The sequence below is a fragment of the Benincasa hispida genome, chromosome 1 (genome assembly GCF_027475165.1).
Source record: "Benincasa hispida cultivar pf3 chromosome 1, pf3_genome.v1.1, whole genome shotgun sequence".
NCBI lineage: Eukaryota > Viridiplantae > Streptophyta > Magnoliopsida > Cucurbitales > Cucurbitaceae > Benincasa > Benincasa hispida.
Window position 1 is genome coordinate 32,615,197 of NC_143478.1, and position 18,968 is coordinate 32,634,164.

Consider the following 18,968-nt stretch of genomic DNA (forward strand, 5'->3'; position numbering starts at 1 on the left):
TAGTAAAATGGCCTTCAATTGTATAACCACTGTGTGGAAGTTTGTTTTGAAGAAAAGAAAAAATAAAATTTTTTATTCCATTGCCATAAAACCACTTAACCACCCATTAAGGTGGTTTGAGAGAAAAAAGAAATATTATTTAAAATAAAAAATTAATATAAATAAATATGATAACTAACTTATCATATCATATTTATATTAAACTATATGTTATATCAAATATAACACATAACCAATAGTTTTAATATTGTATCATATATAATATAAACTATAGTTCATTTTCTCTATTTTATGGCGTTTAATATAAATCATATGTATATTAAATTTAACAACTATTTGAATCTCATTCAAATATTTATTTCCTCCAAATAAACTATAATGTATCAAATACATTATAACAATTGTATCATATATAATTGAATCAATTTAATTATTTCATATATAATTATCCTCTTATTAATTTGAACAATTCAAATTAACCCAAAACTTGATTCTCAACTAAATACTTTTGAGCTATCAAAGGGACCTTATGGACTTGTAGCTTAAAGGTTCAACGATACATGAATAATTAATTAAACTCTTTAATTACATTATCCACCATGTGTTAACTGTTGGACACTCCACTAAAGACCAACAGCTACACTCTTCACGCTACAGATATATTTCTGTGTCCATTGGATATAACCAATCAACAGTACGATGACCCTTCACAAATTTTTCGTAACTACAACTGGAGAAAATTATCGTTTTGCCCCTGTAGTTATCTCTAACTCCTTCAGTATCACTGATCCCTTTAATGAACAATAGATCATAGTCCCACTATGACTAAACACCTTTCGAACCAGGAGAGAATGTGGCGCCACATTATTCAAGACACGAAATTGACCCTTAAGACGAATTCCCTACTTCGGAAAATGAGTGAATTTCATCTTATGTAGCTGCGTTCCTAGATCCCCAATCAGACGAATTCCCAAAATGGTAGGCTTGTCGAGTCGGCGATCTGGCCACTCTCACCCATACAAATCAAAGAACCGCTCTCATAAGTTTACAACTCACTCAGGATTAAGGTCATGTTACCTATGGTTATCTTAGTGAATTGAAAGTCTCAATTATGAACGGTGTTATATAATGAAATTAAACATTTCGTGGTCTGGTCTTATACAAACTCTTTTGTATAGAATATCCCTGCTCGCATGTCGAATACATGAATGATCAGGATCAGATCATTTGTAGCACTTTACAACAATTGTAACACCTACAAAGCGGGTCAAACTCATAGTGTCACTAGGATAAGGTACCCTGCCTTATCCATATACTACAGATCATTTAAGTTATCACTTCAATATGATCCACCTGTATGTCTCTATATACATGTTTAAGTTATGACGATAACCTTGGATGTTAGTTTAATGCAACTAAAATATCACATATTTTATAGACAAAGAGAATAAAAATATCATATATTATTACACATAAAAGTTTGTTCATACAAGGTTTATAAACTATAGAACCCTACAAGATTTAGGGCACCAACCCCAACAAAAAGTACACTGACCAAAATGGTATTTAAACCTTGAATTAATCAATATTCATTGACTGCAAGTCACTCCATTAAAGATTCACAACTACACTCTTCGTATTATAAATATATTTCTGTGTCCATGGATATAACTAATCAACAATAAGTTGGCCCTCTACAAATCGCTTGTAACTACAACTGGATCAATTACTGTGTTATCCTATAGTTACATCTATTAGACTGGTATGGAAACCCTAGAGGGGATGAATAGGGTTTAATTAAACTGTTTGAAAATATGCTCAATTTAAACTAATTAAATAATTTTTAAATAAAATTAATAAAAACTATAATTGATGCAAAATAGCAAGATTGATATATATATATTATGTGCCAATATACTTAATAAATCTTAACTATCAAAAGCATGCAATTAAAATTAAAAGTAAAGATAATTAGGAAAGAGTTATAGTGGTTCGATCAAACTTGATCTACATCCACTTTTTCAAGTGCCTCTTGAGATTTCGATGAAAAATCTCCTTTGACTCTTTCCACGAATGAGAACCGAACCACTACCTTGCTCCTTTTCCGGGTTCAAGAGCAACCCAATCCTTTTCATAGGTTAGGATCCAATCGTTATAATGTTTTTTAAACTTTAAATCATAAAATAAACTTTTTAAATAGAGTGAATATACAAATTTGAACTCACACTATTTAATCCTCACAATACAATAAGAATTCTTTCAAGAACAAGATGAAAAGAAAAAGGTTGAGAGCTTTGAGAGAGATCAATAGTGGTCGCCTTTTTGCAATTTTTAGGACGGTAAAGTGTGAAAAAGTTGGGAAATTTTTGGAGAATGTGAAGTTTAAAAGGAATGGAAATGGGGTAAAAAGTGGATTTAATTTGGACAATTAGATTGATAAAAAGTAAAATGAAAGGTGGAAATTAAAAGTGAAAAATTAATAAAAGAAAATGAAAATATATATATAATTTTTTTTCCTTTTTAAACAAATGACCATTGGGTTAAATTTCCCTTTTTCTTTTCTTTTCTTTTTTTTTTTTTACAATTTATTTTAAATAATTATAAAATCATTTTTTTAAAATAAAACCAAAATCCATCTCGTACAATTTTAAGGCCCCATATGTCACTCACTCTATAGCTCTAAATGCCACTCTTCAATTGGTCCAAATTGGTGATTTGGCCGCCATGTCACCATCTTGTGTGTTTTTTCGTTGTGCTTCGTTTTGTTATTCTTTTTCATCTAAACTCCAATTTGGGTGATTCAAGATGCATCAAAAATCGTTGTTTGAGCTCTACGCTATGGGCTATTCAAAATAATAAAATCGTTAGAAAACAAAATTAGGTTTGTGATCATCAAAACGTTAATTAGTTAATTGATTAATTTGAGATTAAGGTTCAAAAAAACAACAACATTTAACTCCTTAAGTACCACTGATTCCTCTAATGAACAATTAGTTATACTCCAACTATAAACTAGACCCTTTACTTACCAGTGAGATGGTGAGGTACTTCATTGTTCAAGACCCGGAATCAGCTCTTAAGGGAACAGTTCATCTACTTACCCCCAAGATGGGAAGGAGTGAAATTCCATCTTCTATAATTGTGTTCTCAGCTTCCCACTCAAACAAATCCCCAAAATGGTAGACTTATTGAATCGATGAATCTGGCACTCTCACTCATACAAATCAAAATATTGCCCTCATAGACAGGAGTTCACAACTCACTCAAGGTTAAGGTCAAGTTGTCTATGGTCATCCTAATGAAATGTAACTTTTCAAGTAATGCCATTATAACAAAAAGACTAATCATTTCATGGTTCCGAACTTATACAAACTCTTTGTATAGGATACCTCCACTCACACATCTCCCCATGAATGATTAGGATTAGATCATTTGTAACACTTTACAACTATTGTAATAATTACAAAGTGAGCTACATCGTAGTGTCACCAAGATAAGGTACCTAGCCTTATCCATACACAACAAACCGTTCAAGTTATTACTTAAACATGATCCACTTTTATGTCAACTACATACATGTTTAAGTTACATCAAATAACCTAGGATTTTAGTTTATTGGATTGGGTTAATGGAATAAAATAATACTTTGTTTTATTAAAAAAAATTATGTACAAATAGTTTATAAAACTACGAAAGCTATGAGATTTAGGGCATCAACTCCAACACCATATCAGTAAATAAAACTGAATCGTTTGATGTCAATCATAGTCATTTGATTCATTTAACTCGTGTTTTGTTATCTTTGATGCTAGGGGAATTATATTACACACTACCATATGCTTAATCTCATCCATTAGATCTCACAAGCAGAATGAAAGTAAATCATAATTGAAAGCAAGGTGAATCAAAGAGTAAAACAACTCCATAATATAACAAATCAATCACAAACCCTAAGAACAAAACAATATTTTTCCAATAACCTCTCGAGTAGATTTCGATGGAATCAAAGGCACGAGCGGACCAAAAATAGGATATGACACAAACCCAAACGACAGCAACTGAAATAGACTTCTCACGTGCTCTCATGCGTTAACGCGTGGCGACGGAGACAAACTCTTTTGGCGGCCCGTGAGTTTCACATGCGGTGTTTTTCGACGCTGGAAAAGAAAAACACAACAAAATATGGTGGCAGTCCTCATGAGTTAGGCGGTTTCGACAAACAGTCACTCAAACTCGATGACCCAAACATAAACCCTAACTTTGTGAGAAGCATAAACCCTAAAGTAGCCGTCAAACGGATCTTTTAAGCTCTAGACGACTCTAATATCATGTACTCTGTACTTTTGGAGAATAATAATCTTATTACTTAATCAGAGTAAAGGGAGATATATATAGGCAAGTTAGAAACCTTAGAGAATGTAAAATTACAATAAAGGGTGAATATACATAATAATATAAATATATATTATAATAGTTAATACATAGTTGCCAATGTGGAAAGTGATAGTTAATAAATTTTTTTTGTTTAGTGACAATATGGTACTCTCTTAGATTATGTTATTGAAATCTATCGTTGTCTATTAATGATAGAAAATGATAGAATTTTATCATTATTTATCACTAATAGACTTTAAAGACAACTATCATTGTCTATACTCATATATTATTTCATATTTATCGTTTTCTGCATTGTAATCCATCTTATAAAGATTGTGTTTATATTTAGTTACTCATAGATATTTTGGATAAAGAGTGATAATATTATAGATAGTCGTTGATATCATTAGAGATAGTTGTCACAGTTGATAAAAAGTGATAGTGGTCTATCACTGTCTATCATTAATAGACATTGATAAAACACTATAATTGATCGATGATAGATAATGATAGATTTTTGTTTGATGATATTATGTTGATAGTTTTTTTTTTTTACTATATGGTTGTTTTTTGTTGTTGATATCATGATAGATAGTTGTCATTATTGTTGATATCATGATAGAGAGCTACCATTGTTGTTGATTTCATGATAGATAGTTGTCATTGTTGTTGATATCATTGTTATATGATTGTTGTTGATACTACTGATGGTGATAGAATTCTATCATTATCTATTGAGGATAGATAGTGATAGACTATCATGTTTTGTTCGTAGTTGCTGGTATATAATATTTTATTGCTAGTATATTGTTGTGAGCTATCTTTTAAACCGATAGAACAACATGTATTGTTAATGGATGATTCTAACAAACTTTTTAAAAAAATTTACTCATGTAATATAGGTGATAAAAAAGAATGGGAGAAGGTTTGATTATTTTTTTTTATTCTTTTCTAATATTTTTCCCCTTTACTTTGTCTTTTCAATGTTAGAGTTGATAGACACTGATATAAGCCTATCATTATCTATCACTGATAAACTATAATGAAAGTCTATAATTGTCCGTTAGTTAGAAAGTAATAGCAATAAATAAAACAATTTAATATAAGATATTGAAGTTCAAATTGAAGAAACTGTTATGGAAGTTCAAATTGAAGAAATTGCTGGTAGAAGAAACAGAAGAAACAGATGTGAAAATTGATGATGAAAGTGAAAATGATGAAGAAGAAAATTAGAGAAAATAAACCAAAATAGTCAAGTGAGAAAAAAGAAAATCTAAAATTTTGATTATTGAAAGTTCAAAAACAAGTGATATGATAGTATTTCTATCGTTGTCTTTAATGGAAAGTGAAAATTGGTAGTCTATCACGATAGAAAGTGATAGAATTCTATCATTGTCTATCATTAATAGTATAGTATTCTATCTTATTATCTTCGAACTTGAAAACATTTTCTTCTTTGCAACAAGTTGAGGATGTTTAGAAAGCAAAAAAGAAAAAGAAAACAAAAGAGTGGGAAGAAGGTAAATATCAAATTAAGATATTAATTCTTTTACATTCAACAACTTTTATATTATTAACATTCTTCCAATTTCATTTCAGGTTGTTCAACAGAAAGGAAAGGATTAAAAATTTAGACCGAAGGTGGTTGTTAATATCCACATTGAGGATGTGTAAGACCAAAGCGATAAAGAAAACCATCACAAAAAGCATTGGACAATAAAATCCCACCAAAGAAGAATAAGAAGAAAAAAAGTATCTCCAAAGAAGATAACAAGACATTGTTGATGGATAGTGGGTCAAGCTTTAATTTAAGGACTTCTCAACTTAAATCTCAATTTCAATCTGAATCTTGTCTTGACTGTATTTTTCTTTTTTTTTTTTTAGGACTACTTTTTATATCACTGGTTATGAATTGAAGACAAAATTTTCTCTTATTCAAATGATGGCCCATTGTTGTAAATTTTCTTTTTTAAAACTTTAGAAAGAACTCTTAAAAATTATAAAATTGTTGGTATTTGTTTCTATAGTCATTAAAGTCTATCATATCATTCACCAAAACTTCAATTATAATGGTTTCACTGTCCACCATAAAAAACAATTATAGGACGATTGACCATCGTATCAAATTATTGCAAAAGGAAAAAAGATGGTATAAAAACTTAATAGTAAAAATATCTATTACAAATAGAAAGAGATAGATTACTTCTATCTTTGTCTATCATCACTCATGGACAAAGATAAAGCTTTCCCGAAGAAGATTGTAAACAAATTTAATCAATAGGAAGAAAGATGAGTACATTATACAAACACAAACACAAACCAATACAAACAAATTAAAAAACACAGTACGGCAAATTAATATATAAATGATAATAGTATGTCATAAACAGTGATAGAACCTTATCAATGTCTATTAATATTAAATGGTGGTAAAACTACCCCTACTTTTCATTTTTATTGAATCCTCAAGCCACAACGAAAAAGAAAAAAACAAGAGTTTTATTCCTATCTATAAGCAATAAGAAGTGATAGAACTCTATCACAGAGTATCCCATTTGAATTTCATTTGAATAGACACTGATAATTTTATCAGTGTGTTTCCGGGATGAAGAATGAAACATGTGATATTCTAATATATATATCTTGATGATATTAGAATTTCCTATTTTCGCTTGAAATTTCTGGATTTTTCCATGGATAACCATCTTCAATTTTTCTATTTTCTTATCCTCTGCCATGGATAAAAACAGAGACCTTACAAGAAAAAATTGGAAAATCCGAGAAACAAAAGAGAGAGAATTTGGGAATGACGTGGGAATGAATTGAAAGAGGGTTTTATCCGACTGAAGAAAAAACAGTCGGATAAGCAACCCATTTAATGAAGCGAGCGAGCCGCGGAACGGAGGTGAAGATATTGGAAATGGAGGGCGGTGGATGAGGCGGCGTGTTGGGAATGTGAATTGGAAGAAGAAAAATGGAGGGATTTGATAGTTTGTGAGAGGAAGAAATAGAAGAAGAGTGATATAAGAAAATCGATGAAAGTTGATGAAGAAGAAGGAATCGGCGATCAATACGTGCTCGGAAGTTCAAATGTAAAAAGGGTAGGTTGGAAATTTGAAAAAATATATAAACATGTTGCCGTGAATCTTTTTGTTTTTATCTAGTTTAAATATTTTGTTATTTTCTCTATTTATAACCATTTCTAAAGAGGGCATGTAAATTCAATTACATATTATTTAATATCCTTCGCTTGTGAGTTTGAAACTAATTTACACTAATTTGACCGAAAAATTGGGAGTTAATTTGTTAAAGGATTCTAGTGGATAAATATAAATTTAATTATATATTATCGATCGATATTTGATAACCCTCCAAGATAGCGATTAGCGATAACAGGCATTGCCTGCGCCAATTCCCACTTGGATTTTCTTTTCATTTCCAAGTTTCATGTTTTTTTTTTTTCCGAGTCCAAGCTCCAAAGGGTCTCTCTCTGCTTCCATTTCCAATAGAAAGTTGCTAATAAATTAGAGAACTTGATAAATATACGTAGATATAGAGATTGATAGGGGATGATGTCTATCACTTTCGCTTTTCAGTCTCTCTGTAACAATGTTTTCCCATCTCCCACTTCGAATCATTCCGAAATTTCATCGATTTGGCGTCCCATTTCCACTAAACTCCCACAATTAAGCAACCCCATCTCTCAATCCTTCAGGAAAACCTTCACCATTGTTTCTTCCAAGTCGTCCGAAGCAGAGGAGCTCTCTACTCCAGAGGACGAGTGGCTGAACAAGCTTCCCGAGAAGAAGAAACCCTTGTACTCTCACAGTTTGCCTTGCGTCGAGGCTTGGTTAAAGAACTTAGGATTTTACCAGAGTAAAGAGGACCGAGCTGTGTGGCTAATCGAGAAGCCTGAATGGCATGCTCAGCTCTCACTCGATGTCACCGACCTCTATATAAGGTTCGTAATAGGGCCCTTTTTTGTGATTTTATGATAAGAATTTGTGTTTCTCAATCTGGGTACCTGTTGTTTATCGTTTAATTGCATTTTCTGATTAGGGTTATTTCGTGAGTTGCATTGGGGATGAATTGTTCTGTGTTGCTTCACATCTTCCTTCCTTACTGTGAAACGAACTTTAATTTTAGAATTTTGTTGGAATTTCCTTTTCTCATGATTGCTCTTTGGGTTGTTTAACTTGTGAAAGATATCAATGGAGTTGAATTCAGGCATGGCATTTGGACTCGGGTTTTGTTCATTCAAGCAAGCATTTATATGTCAACTGCTTCTTTTAGGTTGTTTAAATATGCTTGTTTTATGTATTAAATCTCCATGGAGAAAAGAATAATGATGCCTTGCAGTTGTGTTTATTGAAACTATGGTCAAGACTGAGTTTAGATGATGGACAGTGCTCTATTTTTCATGCTCGGGACTGGTTATAGACTATTGATAGGGAGGTGGTTTTGTAAATGTTTGAAGAAGGATATTGATTAAGCGTGTAAATTTTTGAGCTGTCGAGGATGAACTATAATTGTCCAGACTCCATATAGAGGAAGAGAGTATGCAGTGTGTAAATTGTAAAGGCTGCTTACAACGTTTAAATGGAAACAAGATCTGTTCCAGTTCTCGACGGTCTCTATTTAAGTGTGAACATGTTGACGATGCAATAGAACGGTTACTCATCCTGCAAATGGGGACTTTAATTTAGTTCCACTGTTAGATCCAGTTCAATTCATCCTTGTGGAGTAGATTTAGTTGCACAGTGTAACTCAGTTCTTTTCCCACATGCCAATAAATTTTCCCAACAGATAACCAACGTCATAGTGAAGATTCTTAGGAGAGAATAAAAAATATGTTGAATAAGGAAGCTGAGGACGAACAACAATTCATGATTTTGTTTTTTGTGACTAGATTGCAGAATAGAGCAGGAAGAATTTTATAGCTTGGCTGATACTGTAGTCTTTTTTCTCACTTCGTTGGGTTTTAAATTCGCTTGGGTGCTAGAAAACGTCTTGCATTGCATCTTAATGTTTAAAACAAGGAATAAACTTCCTGAACCTTTTGGTTTGAGAGTAGGAGAGAGGCTAGCTGGTGTGTTTCATTTCAATTATGGCTTTTGAGTCTGATAATTCGTTATCTATCATTGCATATGAATGCTTTCTTACTTACGATTTGATTGTCAAACACAATGATTACAATATAAGAGAACAAGATAGCCTCTCAGCAATTTCGCTCGAGAGTGCTGGTAATCTCTCCCAAACATAGATCCACTGTTCCATCCAAAATACAAAACATAACGATAACAAAGAGACTACATACAATTATACTACTAATGATTTGCCCCTTGGTCAGTTCCCTTATTTATCCTTTCTAGTGAATACACAATTGGACTAACACATTGCCCCCAACCCCCACTCACATACACATGCATATACACGAGAAGTAAAACAGGAACGGAAAACATCCTTTCTATTATTTGTTTTGTGGTGAAAAGTTCAGTCACTGGTTTTGAATTTGATATTTACACAATGCACATGTTTGTTTTGCAGATATCTAAAGAGTGGACCTGGAAATCTTGAGAAAGATGTGGAGAGGAGATTTAGCTATGCATTAAGCAGAGAAGATATTGAGAATGCTGTACTTGGAGGACCTTGAACACAATTTATCATTACTCACTATATTGCAATCATTCCTTTCTTCAATAAATATAACATAATTTCTAGATCTATTTTCTTTCCATTTCACAATAGGTAGAAATGAAATCCACTTTTTGCTCACTACATTCTACCTTCTACAAATTATAAACCCAAAAAACTACAAACTTAAATTTCTACCATTCATTTCAAAAGTGAGATTTGTTGGAACTCTCAAGTCGAATATCTTTCTCAAAGTTTCGTTTTCTCATTCCTGCTTGAATTGTTATTCTTAGACAGACATTGCTGTACGGATTTGTTCAACAGGGGAATAAAGTAGATGGAACATATACGTTTCTCACCAAAATATTTACTGGTACAAATGATCAGTAATGCAGTTTGAGAAAGGAGAATGAGAAGATACTTTACAAGTCCTTCAATCCCTCACGAAACTAAATGGTAAGAAAATGGATTACATTGGAACAAACTTTTTCCCCAACAAAATGTGGTTATTACAGTTTGAACCAGCTTCTCTGATGTGGTGAATGAAACAGACTGCACCACAAATTAACTTCAAAATCCACTCCCCCTTTTATCTTTCTTCAAAATCCATATCTTGAATTTCTTGTCAGAAAGCAAAAGAATATGCTGGGCAAATAAACTGTTAGTTTCAAAATAATTCTGCAGATGGTGAGTGAGACCAGTATTCTTTGACTAACTGTCCAAATAGGGAGCCTTCTCTCTTGATCAATGTGGCCGGTTCGTCATATTCCGCTATTCTCCCTGAAAATCGTATCAAAGCCTTCCATAAGAAAACTAGGATTGTTTCATTTCTAACTTTGCTTCCCCTACTGTAAAAGTTGAAGATGTATGAAGGAAGGATCCTATGATGATACTGAGAAAATGTGTTTGAATTGTGTTTTTAAATTTGTTTTTTACTAACATTTTACAGCATAATGCTTAAGAATATTGAAGTCTTCTCAAGAACCAAAATTACACAGGCCATGAAGGGTAAATATAATCATCAAAACTTACCATCACTTATAGCAAGCACCATTGTGCAATCCATAACAGTTGGTACTCTGTGAGCAACTGTAATCACAGTACAGTTTGCAAATTCAGATCGAATAGTTTTCTGCAGAATCATATCGGTGGCATTGTCAATTGATGCAGTTGCTTCGTCAAGCACCAATATTCGACTTCTCCTCAAAAGCGCACGACCTAAACAGAAAAGTTGTCGCTGTCCCATGCTCCAGTTTGAACCATCTTCCACAACTGGTATTTACAAAATATCAGGCACTGCCTACCTGAAACTAGGAGAAACTAGAAAAAGAAAACATCAACATTATCTTGGTTATGAAAATGATTACCCAAGGAATCCAATCCCGCCTCTCTCTCTTCGACAGCCTCTCTAAGTTGACACTTTGCGAGTACCTGCATAATCAAAGACAGAAACTTCAGAACTATGGTGAAGTAAATATTAAGCAGGACGAACCTCTAAAGAACAAAGCATCACCTCCCATATTTCATCATCAGTATGCTGAACTAAGGGATCCAAATTGTATCTAACAGTCCCTTTAAAAAGGGTTGGATCTTGAGGTATAATTCCGAAATGTGAACGCAAGTCATGAAGTCCAATCGAGCAGATGTCAATACCGTCAACTAAAATCTTTCCTCCGGCTGGCTCAACCAAGCGGAATATGGCACTTAAAAGAGTAGATTTCCCACTGCCAGTCCGACCAACAATACCAATCTTATGTCCTCCTTCAAATGTGCAACTAATACCATGAAGAACAAGGGGTGTATTGGGTCTATACCGAATCTGTAAAACAAGACGATCATGGTCAGTTTTCTGATCCTCTCCAAAGGCTTCAGCTTTTGATTAATATATTACTTACCTTCAAGTCGATTATCTCCACTTTGCCGATGGAGGGCCAGTTTGTTGGGGGACGATTAGCTTCGATGATTTCGGGAGCCTCACTTGATAAATGCATGTATTGGTTTAATCTTTCTACAGAAATTATGTGGTTGGCTATATTACATTGATTCTGAATGGAGAAGACCAGGGACACATTTAAAGAAAGGCCATAAGAGAGTGCCATTCCAATGAAACCTGCAATGAAAGCGTACAAGTTTTACAACATGATATTTAAGAATGTGCAGATTTGATGTCTATGTAATGAAAATGTTAAATCCACACCAGGGCTGAAGCTTCCAGTTGGTAGCAATACTATGCAAAATGCAGCGGAGGCAAGGACTACTGCGCTGAGCATTTCTAACCGCTGTATCAGCCACTCATTCGCTGCAAAATTGTGAAAGAAAGGACTGGCATTTCTATCAACAAATTGAAGATTTTTCTTAAAGAATCGCTCTTCCTCTTCAAAAGCTCGAATTGTCATTGCACCAGCTATGGATTCGGACAAATGGTTTGCTACCATTGACTTTGTCGTCCCATTAAGACGCATGAGTTCTTTAGCAGAAGCAAAATAGTATCTCTGCACAAAGCAAAGACTTTTCCTTGTCAGTTACTTTTGATGAAAAGCGACCCTCATCATTGTTCAGATACATTTGAAGTTTAAATTTCATCTACAGTATTCTTAAACATCCAAGTTATCTCATTAAAATACTTTTAATTTTTTGCTTTCTCAAAATATGATGACTTAAGTTACTTTTCAAGAGCCTCACACAGTCCGTATTTGATATCTAATACAGAACTTTCTCCACAGTAACATATGCTCATATCCTGTCGGTCAGTATTACCTGCAAGCAGACTGCCAAAATGATTGTTGGTATGGAGATGAACAGAACTTGCCATGTAATTACGGCTAAAACTCCGAGAGCAGCATAGGCATTGGAGGTTGCAGCCACAGAAAATATTAAACTAAATGGGACATCAAGATCCACAATACTAAGATCCATTGAGACCTATAAAAGGATAAAGAAATATAAGAAAACTTTGTTTCATTCCAATCTCAAAAAGCTTTTGGAGCTCGAGATGTTTACCCGACTAAGTATTCTTCCAAGAGGTGTGGAGTCATAGAAGGACATCGGTGCGCGAAAAAGAGATGTTAATAGCTGAGAAAACAATGATTTTGAAGATTCCAGGCCTAAAACAGCTGTTAAAAGAGATCTTGAAGCCAAGAATAATGTTGAAGTAACTCCAATCAACAAGTAAACTACGATCAAACGCGAGTTGCTGACATTGGGATTGTCGACGTTTGAAGCCATCCAAGAGTTTTGAGTTATTCCACATGCCACAAATGCTAATTGAAAGAAAACATCTAAGGAGAAGAAGAAGAACCCTTTGTTCTGATTCAGATACTGAATATAAGGCTTGAATCCTGAGTCTCCAACTTCTCGCTCTTCCTGCTTAATTATCTGATTAGCATCAGAAGCTACAGACAGTTTCTCTGTATAAGATTTCTTAATCTCTTTACTGGATGTTCTCAAACTCTTGGTCGCAGATAAATCTGCAAGCCTTTGAGTACCAGCAGTCTCTTTGTGTGCATTGACAAGGTCCTGAAATTCTTTGCTATCTGCCAACAGCTGGTCGTAAATGGCTGCTTCTAGAATTTCGCCATCGGACATCAGCTGCCATTGGAAATCACAAATTTGGATGGTACAAATGAGAATTCAAAGAGCTGAATCTTGTTTCAAAACAGATAATGAGAAGCAAAGCACCTAACTAAAGAGGGAACAAATTTAACAAATAGGGAGTTATTCAGAAACTATTTTTAGAACACTTTCGTGTTGTTTTAGAACATAAAAATTTGTAAAAACGTGTTGGGATAATTTTTTATTTTTCTTGTTTTACTTAGGTATGCTCACGAGCAGGAGAGACACAACTGATCATGGAACATGTTTTCAGAAACAGTGAAATGGGGGCTTGGTCCTCCTAGAAAAAGTTTGTTCCAAACAAAGATTATCAGCTTCATGAATTCTTCACGGATACAAAGTGGAATGAGCAGGAAAATAAAGGCTAATATTTCAAAAGGTGCTTTGTAGTTTGTACTAACCAGGACAGAATCAAAAGCAGGCAGGAAATCAACTTGATGAGTCACAAGAAGAACCGTTTTTCCCGAGAGCGCTTCCATAACGTATCCCTGCCATGGTGCCAGTTAGCTTTCGCACAGTCTGAGTAAATAGAAAGAAAAAAACACTTGGGAGTGTTAAAAACTTGAGAATTACATTGAACAAACTTGTGGCAGTATGAGCATCAACAGCACTAAATGGATCGTCTAAAAGATATATATCGGCATTTTGATACAGCGCACGTGCAAGTTGAATCCTCTGCTTTTGTCCACCACTGAGATTCACTCCTCTTTCCCCAATCTCAGTGAGATCACCATAAGGAAGTAACTCAAGGTCCTTCACCAATGAACACTTCTCGAGTGTTTCTCGATATCTCCCACCGTCCATTTCAGAGCCAAATAAAATGTTATCTCGTATGGACCCTGTTTGGATCCACGCTGTTTGAGAGACATAAGCTATCCTTCCATAAACTTGAATCTGTGAAATCAATATAGAGGCCATTTTAGACATATTGATCTAATTATTATGTAAGAGTAACCAAGTAAATCTACATGGGAAAAGATAGAGATAGAAAGAATAAAGTATAGGATCAGTTTACATCATGATGAATTTAGCTTCTATTATGTAGTAATGAGACAGATGAGTGAAGTATGGTGACATAACTTACATTTCCCTCAACATTTGGAATTTCACCAAGAACGGCTGCTAGAAGAGTAGATTTTCCTGAGCCAACTTCTCCACATATTGCAACCTTTGAACCTGGCTTGACCTCTAGATTTATATTACGAAGAGTAGGCCTTGTCGAATTCTCTTCCCACGAGAAAGATGCTGAACTGATCCGAATGGAGCAGTTATTATTCACCTTCACACACTTTCTAGGAACACTTGAACTTTGCAGCTCGGGTGCCTCCAGAAAGTTAACAATACGCGTAAATGAGACCCTTGCTTGAATGATCACCGCAAGGACATCGCCCATAGATCTGACTGGTTCTTGAACAAGACGCAATGCAGATACGAAAGTGAAGACATTATTGGCATGTAGCGGAATGTTCAAAAAACTACATGCCCCAAAGGTTGCAACGGAGACAATAACAGGAGATGACCAAAAGAGAATGATATTGTATCCCTTTCGAAATTGCACGGATGACAACCACTTGTGCTCCTCCTTTCTTAACTTCTCAATTACATTCTTGAAATGGGTTTCCCAAGCATATAACTTCAAAACTTTCATGTTAACAAGAGCCTCTGTAAACGTTTTCAGTCTCTCATCTTGTGCTGCCATCAATTTACTCTGAAACTTATGTTGTAGCTTGGCAATTGGAGTATTCCCAGCTACACATAGAATTATCACTAAGAAGGAAGCTATGGTTGCTATTCCTACTGCTTTGTAGAGGATCAAAAGTGCAATACATAGCTGAACGCTCGTGGTCCAAGTCTGGTGGAACCAGAATGAGAATTCACCAATCCTATACGCGTCTACGGTAACGTAGTTCATGATTTCACCACTTGAGTGCATCAACTTAGCTTCATTGGACAATCGCAATTGCTTCTTATAAATGGCTGCTGAGAGAAAAGACCTGACTTTAAGACCAACAAGCCTAGTTCTGAAGTACCATTGCCTTTGTGATATGGATTCAATGCTTTTTGAAAGGAAAACTGAAATGGCAAGCACAAGACCTTCATATTTGAAACTTTGGTGTCCCTGAGCAACCAAAATGAAGGCATTAAGAAGCAGAGGGCCAGAAGAGAGAGAGAGTATTTTCAACAAAGCGAAAATTCCTGACAATAATATATCCCTCCAATGGCATGAAAGGATGACTTTGAGGACTGATGGTTCAGAACTTTGGTCTTTTCTTTTCTGCTCATTCATTTGTTTTATGAACTGTAAGTAACAACTTTCTGCTCGATCTTCCTCACGCATCATCGGTATATCTTCATTGTTGAGAATCTTCTTCTTCCCCGTTTTCATTAAAGGATTCATCCACCAAAACGAAATTTTACTCAGCAATCCAGCTTTGGCTAATGGAGTAACAGGATCAAGCTTACCACTTTCATTGGCCTCACCAATTAATGGGGTGTAAACTCCATTCTCATTGATACTCTCCTCACTCACTTGGCAGCTAAAACAACCAAAAGAGCAAAGCACTAACAGAACTGATCCCAGAACAGATAGAACATCTAAAACCATCTTTACTGATACTATTTTACTCCAAACGGCATCAGAAAGTGAAAGAACACAAACAACCCCAGAAAACACGAATGCCGCAATGGACAATAGGCGCAACAAGGCTCTTGGAAGCTGTTTACACCATAAACTGACAATAGACGTTACCAACAACCATGTCAAACCATGGAAGGAAGCTGATAACCACAGCTGCAAAGGTAAAGCAGTGTGATCTTTCCTCAACTTCTCCACCAGAGTCCAAATACCTAAGCCAAGGTACACCAATCCAACACAGCCATTGAAGATAGCAGACAAAATCAACAAACCTGAACCGTTACGAATTCGATTCGACATGTGAACTCTTTTCATTGACTTCCCCACAATATTAGATACAAGCAAGATGAACAGTAGAAAATCAAAACAGATTATCAGAGCTTGACTTGAACATGGAGAGGAATGAGAAAGAAAGTCATAGTCAAAACCACAAGGCTTCCCACTACCATTGGAACAGTCATAACCTCCACAGAACACACCCCATATGGCCTCCATTCCCCTCCTCTTTCTTGTCTCTGAATGTCAAATGAAATTAGTTAATAAGAGGACATTGATGCATAATATCCATTAAAACTCCAAAACCAAAAGTAACCTTTTATTCAGTCATATGTCAATTATTTTGGTCTACTTGTTAAACACACAAGTAGAAAAAGCAGAAAGCGAATGAAGATGAAAAGTTCATTCAGGCTTCAGCTCTTTTTTCACAGAAAACTTTCTAGTTTCCTACATCGACACGCCATGAACTGACATTTTTTTTTTCATACTAACATACGTTCTTAAATGCTATATATTATTTTATACCATAGGATCATACATTCTTAAATGCTTTTCTTTATGAAAAACAGAGAAGGGAAGAACAAACCTCGATGATATATCACAATTTAGACCCTTCGCATCGTGCTTCCAAACAACCCTTATCTAACACAACACAAAAGAACCTAAATGAGAAGACCCCTTTAGATAAAGATGTAAAAAAATGAAACTTTATGAAATCAAAGGCTGAAATTCACGTGGGTTTTGGAAGGAGATCACAGACTCTGTTGACAACCCAAAAAAAATGAAGGAAGAAGAAACCCAAGAAGCAGAACCAGAAGGACATCAAATTCTCAACACAAAAGTTGGAGCTTTTTGGTAGACCCAAATGGGGAGAAATCATGTAAGTGAAGAGTCCTCTGTTTTGTGGGTTATTTTGTTTCAGTAATAAACACTAATGGGTTTAGGGGTATGAAATTGTTTGGTATGTGTTACGTTAAGAGAAATCATGTATGTGAGTGAAGGGAGGAAGAAGACGATAAATATGAATGGAGTTTCAAAGGCGTCATGGCTCACGTCCATTCCAATTCATTTTGTCGCGACGTTTTTTATCATCTTCTGCAATTGTTGTGATCTTCTTCTCTTCCGCAAGCCTATTTTTGTTTTTTTTCTTGGTTGAAAGATATAGAGGTTAAATTATGACTTTAGCCATTGATCTAATAACTTTGCTTTTTATTTTGTTATCTCTATTTTACAAATATTTGAAATTCAAGTCCAGTTTGAAATTAAAGGCTAAAAAAAAAGTAGATATGGATAATTGGTATATGTTTGGGTTTGGTAGAGGTCAGATATTCGATTTTGTATTTAATAGATTTTTTTAATTTAAATTTATCTATTAGATTTTGAAGTTTTTCTTTCATAACCATTTGATTTTTTTTTATTTTTAAAAAATAAGTTTTATGAATGTACCCCACTTAAGTTTATTATCATTATCACTATCAACATCATCTTAGATTTTTTACTTTTTTTTAAGAAAACAAATCTAATTCAAATTTTGCAAACTGAAAAAATATTTAAAAATTTAATTTTTATTTTTTAGAAGTCAAATAAGAATTCAAAATGTTTAATTAAAAAATGTGAAAATCATAGTAAAAGAATTGGAAAGAAAACATACCAATTCTCAAAGATAGAAAATTAAAAACGAAATTTTTATTAAAAAATAATATTTAAATATTTAACTGTGGGTTTAATGTGTTTTTGGTTTTGATTTTTTAAAAAAAAAATTGTGAAACCAACGACTATAGATTTTTTTTTTTTTTTTTTTTTTTTTTGTCTAGTTAGAAGTTATTACACAGAAAATAGGATGTTTATGATTTTAGTTAGAAACTTAATAAACACTTGTTTATCAATTAAACTTGTTCTATAGTATGTGATTTCAAAGATTTTCTTTTTCTTTTTTTTTTTGAAAAAATAATTTCATTATGACTAAACAAACATATAAGTACAATCTTCATTAAGAATATAAGACACCCAGTTAGGATAACATGAAAGCGACAAACCTCTTGATCTTCCAAACTAGAAGAAAAAGGTTGAACAACAGCATTTGGTTACAACACGTGCCAGAGTGTAAACAACAAAATTACACGAACGACTATAGTTAACAAAAGAGCGAACGCTAATCTAATGTGTTAGAACCACGTGATCACGACAATGTTTATTATATACTTTTATCATATCATAAAAGGAGTTTATTATTAGTCTTTTAAAACTTAAAATTAAATATTAAAAAAATTATTAATCTTCCTTCTATAAATTTTGGGCGCGTATTCACATTCTTTATTTTCTTGAATCCAACTTATGGTATTTTTCATCCATTGAATATTGTAAGGAGAATAGCACTTCGAATTTATATTAATGGTTATTAGGAGACATAACCTACAATTATTATTAAAATATA

The 18,968-nt window shown here is 33.9% G+C and overlaps 2 protein-coding genes across 4 annotated transcripts; one reads left to right on the forward strand and one right to left on the reverse strand.

The window, feature by feature from the left end:
- The first annotated feature begins 7,728 nt into the window (after positions 1-7,728).
- Positions 7,729-10,246, forward strand: LOC120071904 (tRNA dimethylallyltransferase). The gene is made up of 2 exons (XM_039024359.2): positions 7,729-8,338; positions 9,925-10,246. The coding sequence occupies exons 1-2, from the start codon at positions 7,947-7,949 to the stop codon at positions 10,028-10,030; spliced, it is 498 nt and encodes a 165-aa protein (XP_038880287.1). The 5' UTR covers positions 7,729-7,946; the 3' UTR covers positions 10,031-10,246.
- Positions 10,247-10,256: 10 nt separating this feature from the next.
- ABCC10 (multidrug resistance-associated protein 14) lies at positions 10,257-17,642 on the reverse strand. Of its 3 annotated transcripts, XM_090318327.1 has the most exons (13): positions 17,269-17,527; positions 17,121-17,176; positions 14,708-16,773; positions 14,197-14,517; positions 14,025-14,111; positions 13,012-13,599; positions 12,769-12,933; positions 12,209-12,503; positions 11,907-12,121; positions 11,525-11,830; positions 11,379-11,442; positions 11,044-11,283; positions 10,257-10,791 (listed from the first exon to the last, which is right to left on the reverse strand). In XM_090318327.1, exons 3-13 carry the CDS (start codon positions 16,751-16,753, stop codon positions 10,679-10,681), a joined length of 4,440 nt encoding a protein of 1,479 aa, XP_090174453.1. In that variant the 5' UTR covers positions 16,754-16,773; positions 17,121-17,176; positions 17,269-17,527; the 3' UTR covers positions 10,257-10,678. The 3 variants fall into 3 exon arrangements, with proteins under 3 accessions (XP_090174453.1, XP_038880173.1, XP_090174457.1); XM_039024245.2 differs by having other exon boundaries at positions 17,121-17,642; XM_090318331.1 differs by lacking the exons at positions 13,012-13,599; positions 14,025-14,111; positions 14,197-14,517; ... (1 more) ...; positions 17,121-17,176; positions 17,269-17,527 and having other exon boundaries at positions 10,346-10,787; positions 11,040-11,283; positions 12,769-12,948.
- Positions 17,643-18,968: the final 1,326 nt, after the last annotated feature.

What these genes read in the sequence shown, in the direction of transcription:
- LOC120071904 (XM_039024359.2), top strand. Translation starts at nt 7,947, where the DNA reads ATGATGTCTATCACTTTCGCTTTTCAGTCTCTCTGTAACAATGTTTTC. An exon ending in GTCACCGACCTCTATATAAG is followed by an intron (nt 8,339 to 9,924) that starts GTTCGTAATAGG and finishes TTTGTTTTGCAG; the next exon opens with ATATCTAAAGAGTGGACCTG.
- ABCC10 (XM_039024245.2), bottom strand. Translation starts at nt 16,753, where the DNA reads ATGGAGGCCATATGGGGTGTGTTCTGTGGAGGTTATGACTGTTCCAAT. An exon ending in TTTTGGCAGTCTGCTTGCAG is followed by an intron (nt 12,504 to 12,768) that starts GTAATACTGACC and finishes TGCTTTGTGCAG; the next exon opens with AGATACTATTTTGCTTCTGC. An exon ending in AACTGGAAGCTTCAGCCCTG is followed by an intron (nt 12,122 to 12,208) that starts GTGTGGATTTAA and finishes CTTTCATTGCAG; the next exon opens with GTTTCATTGGAATGGCACTC.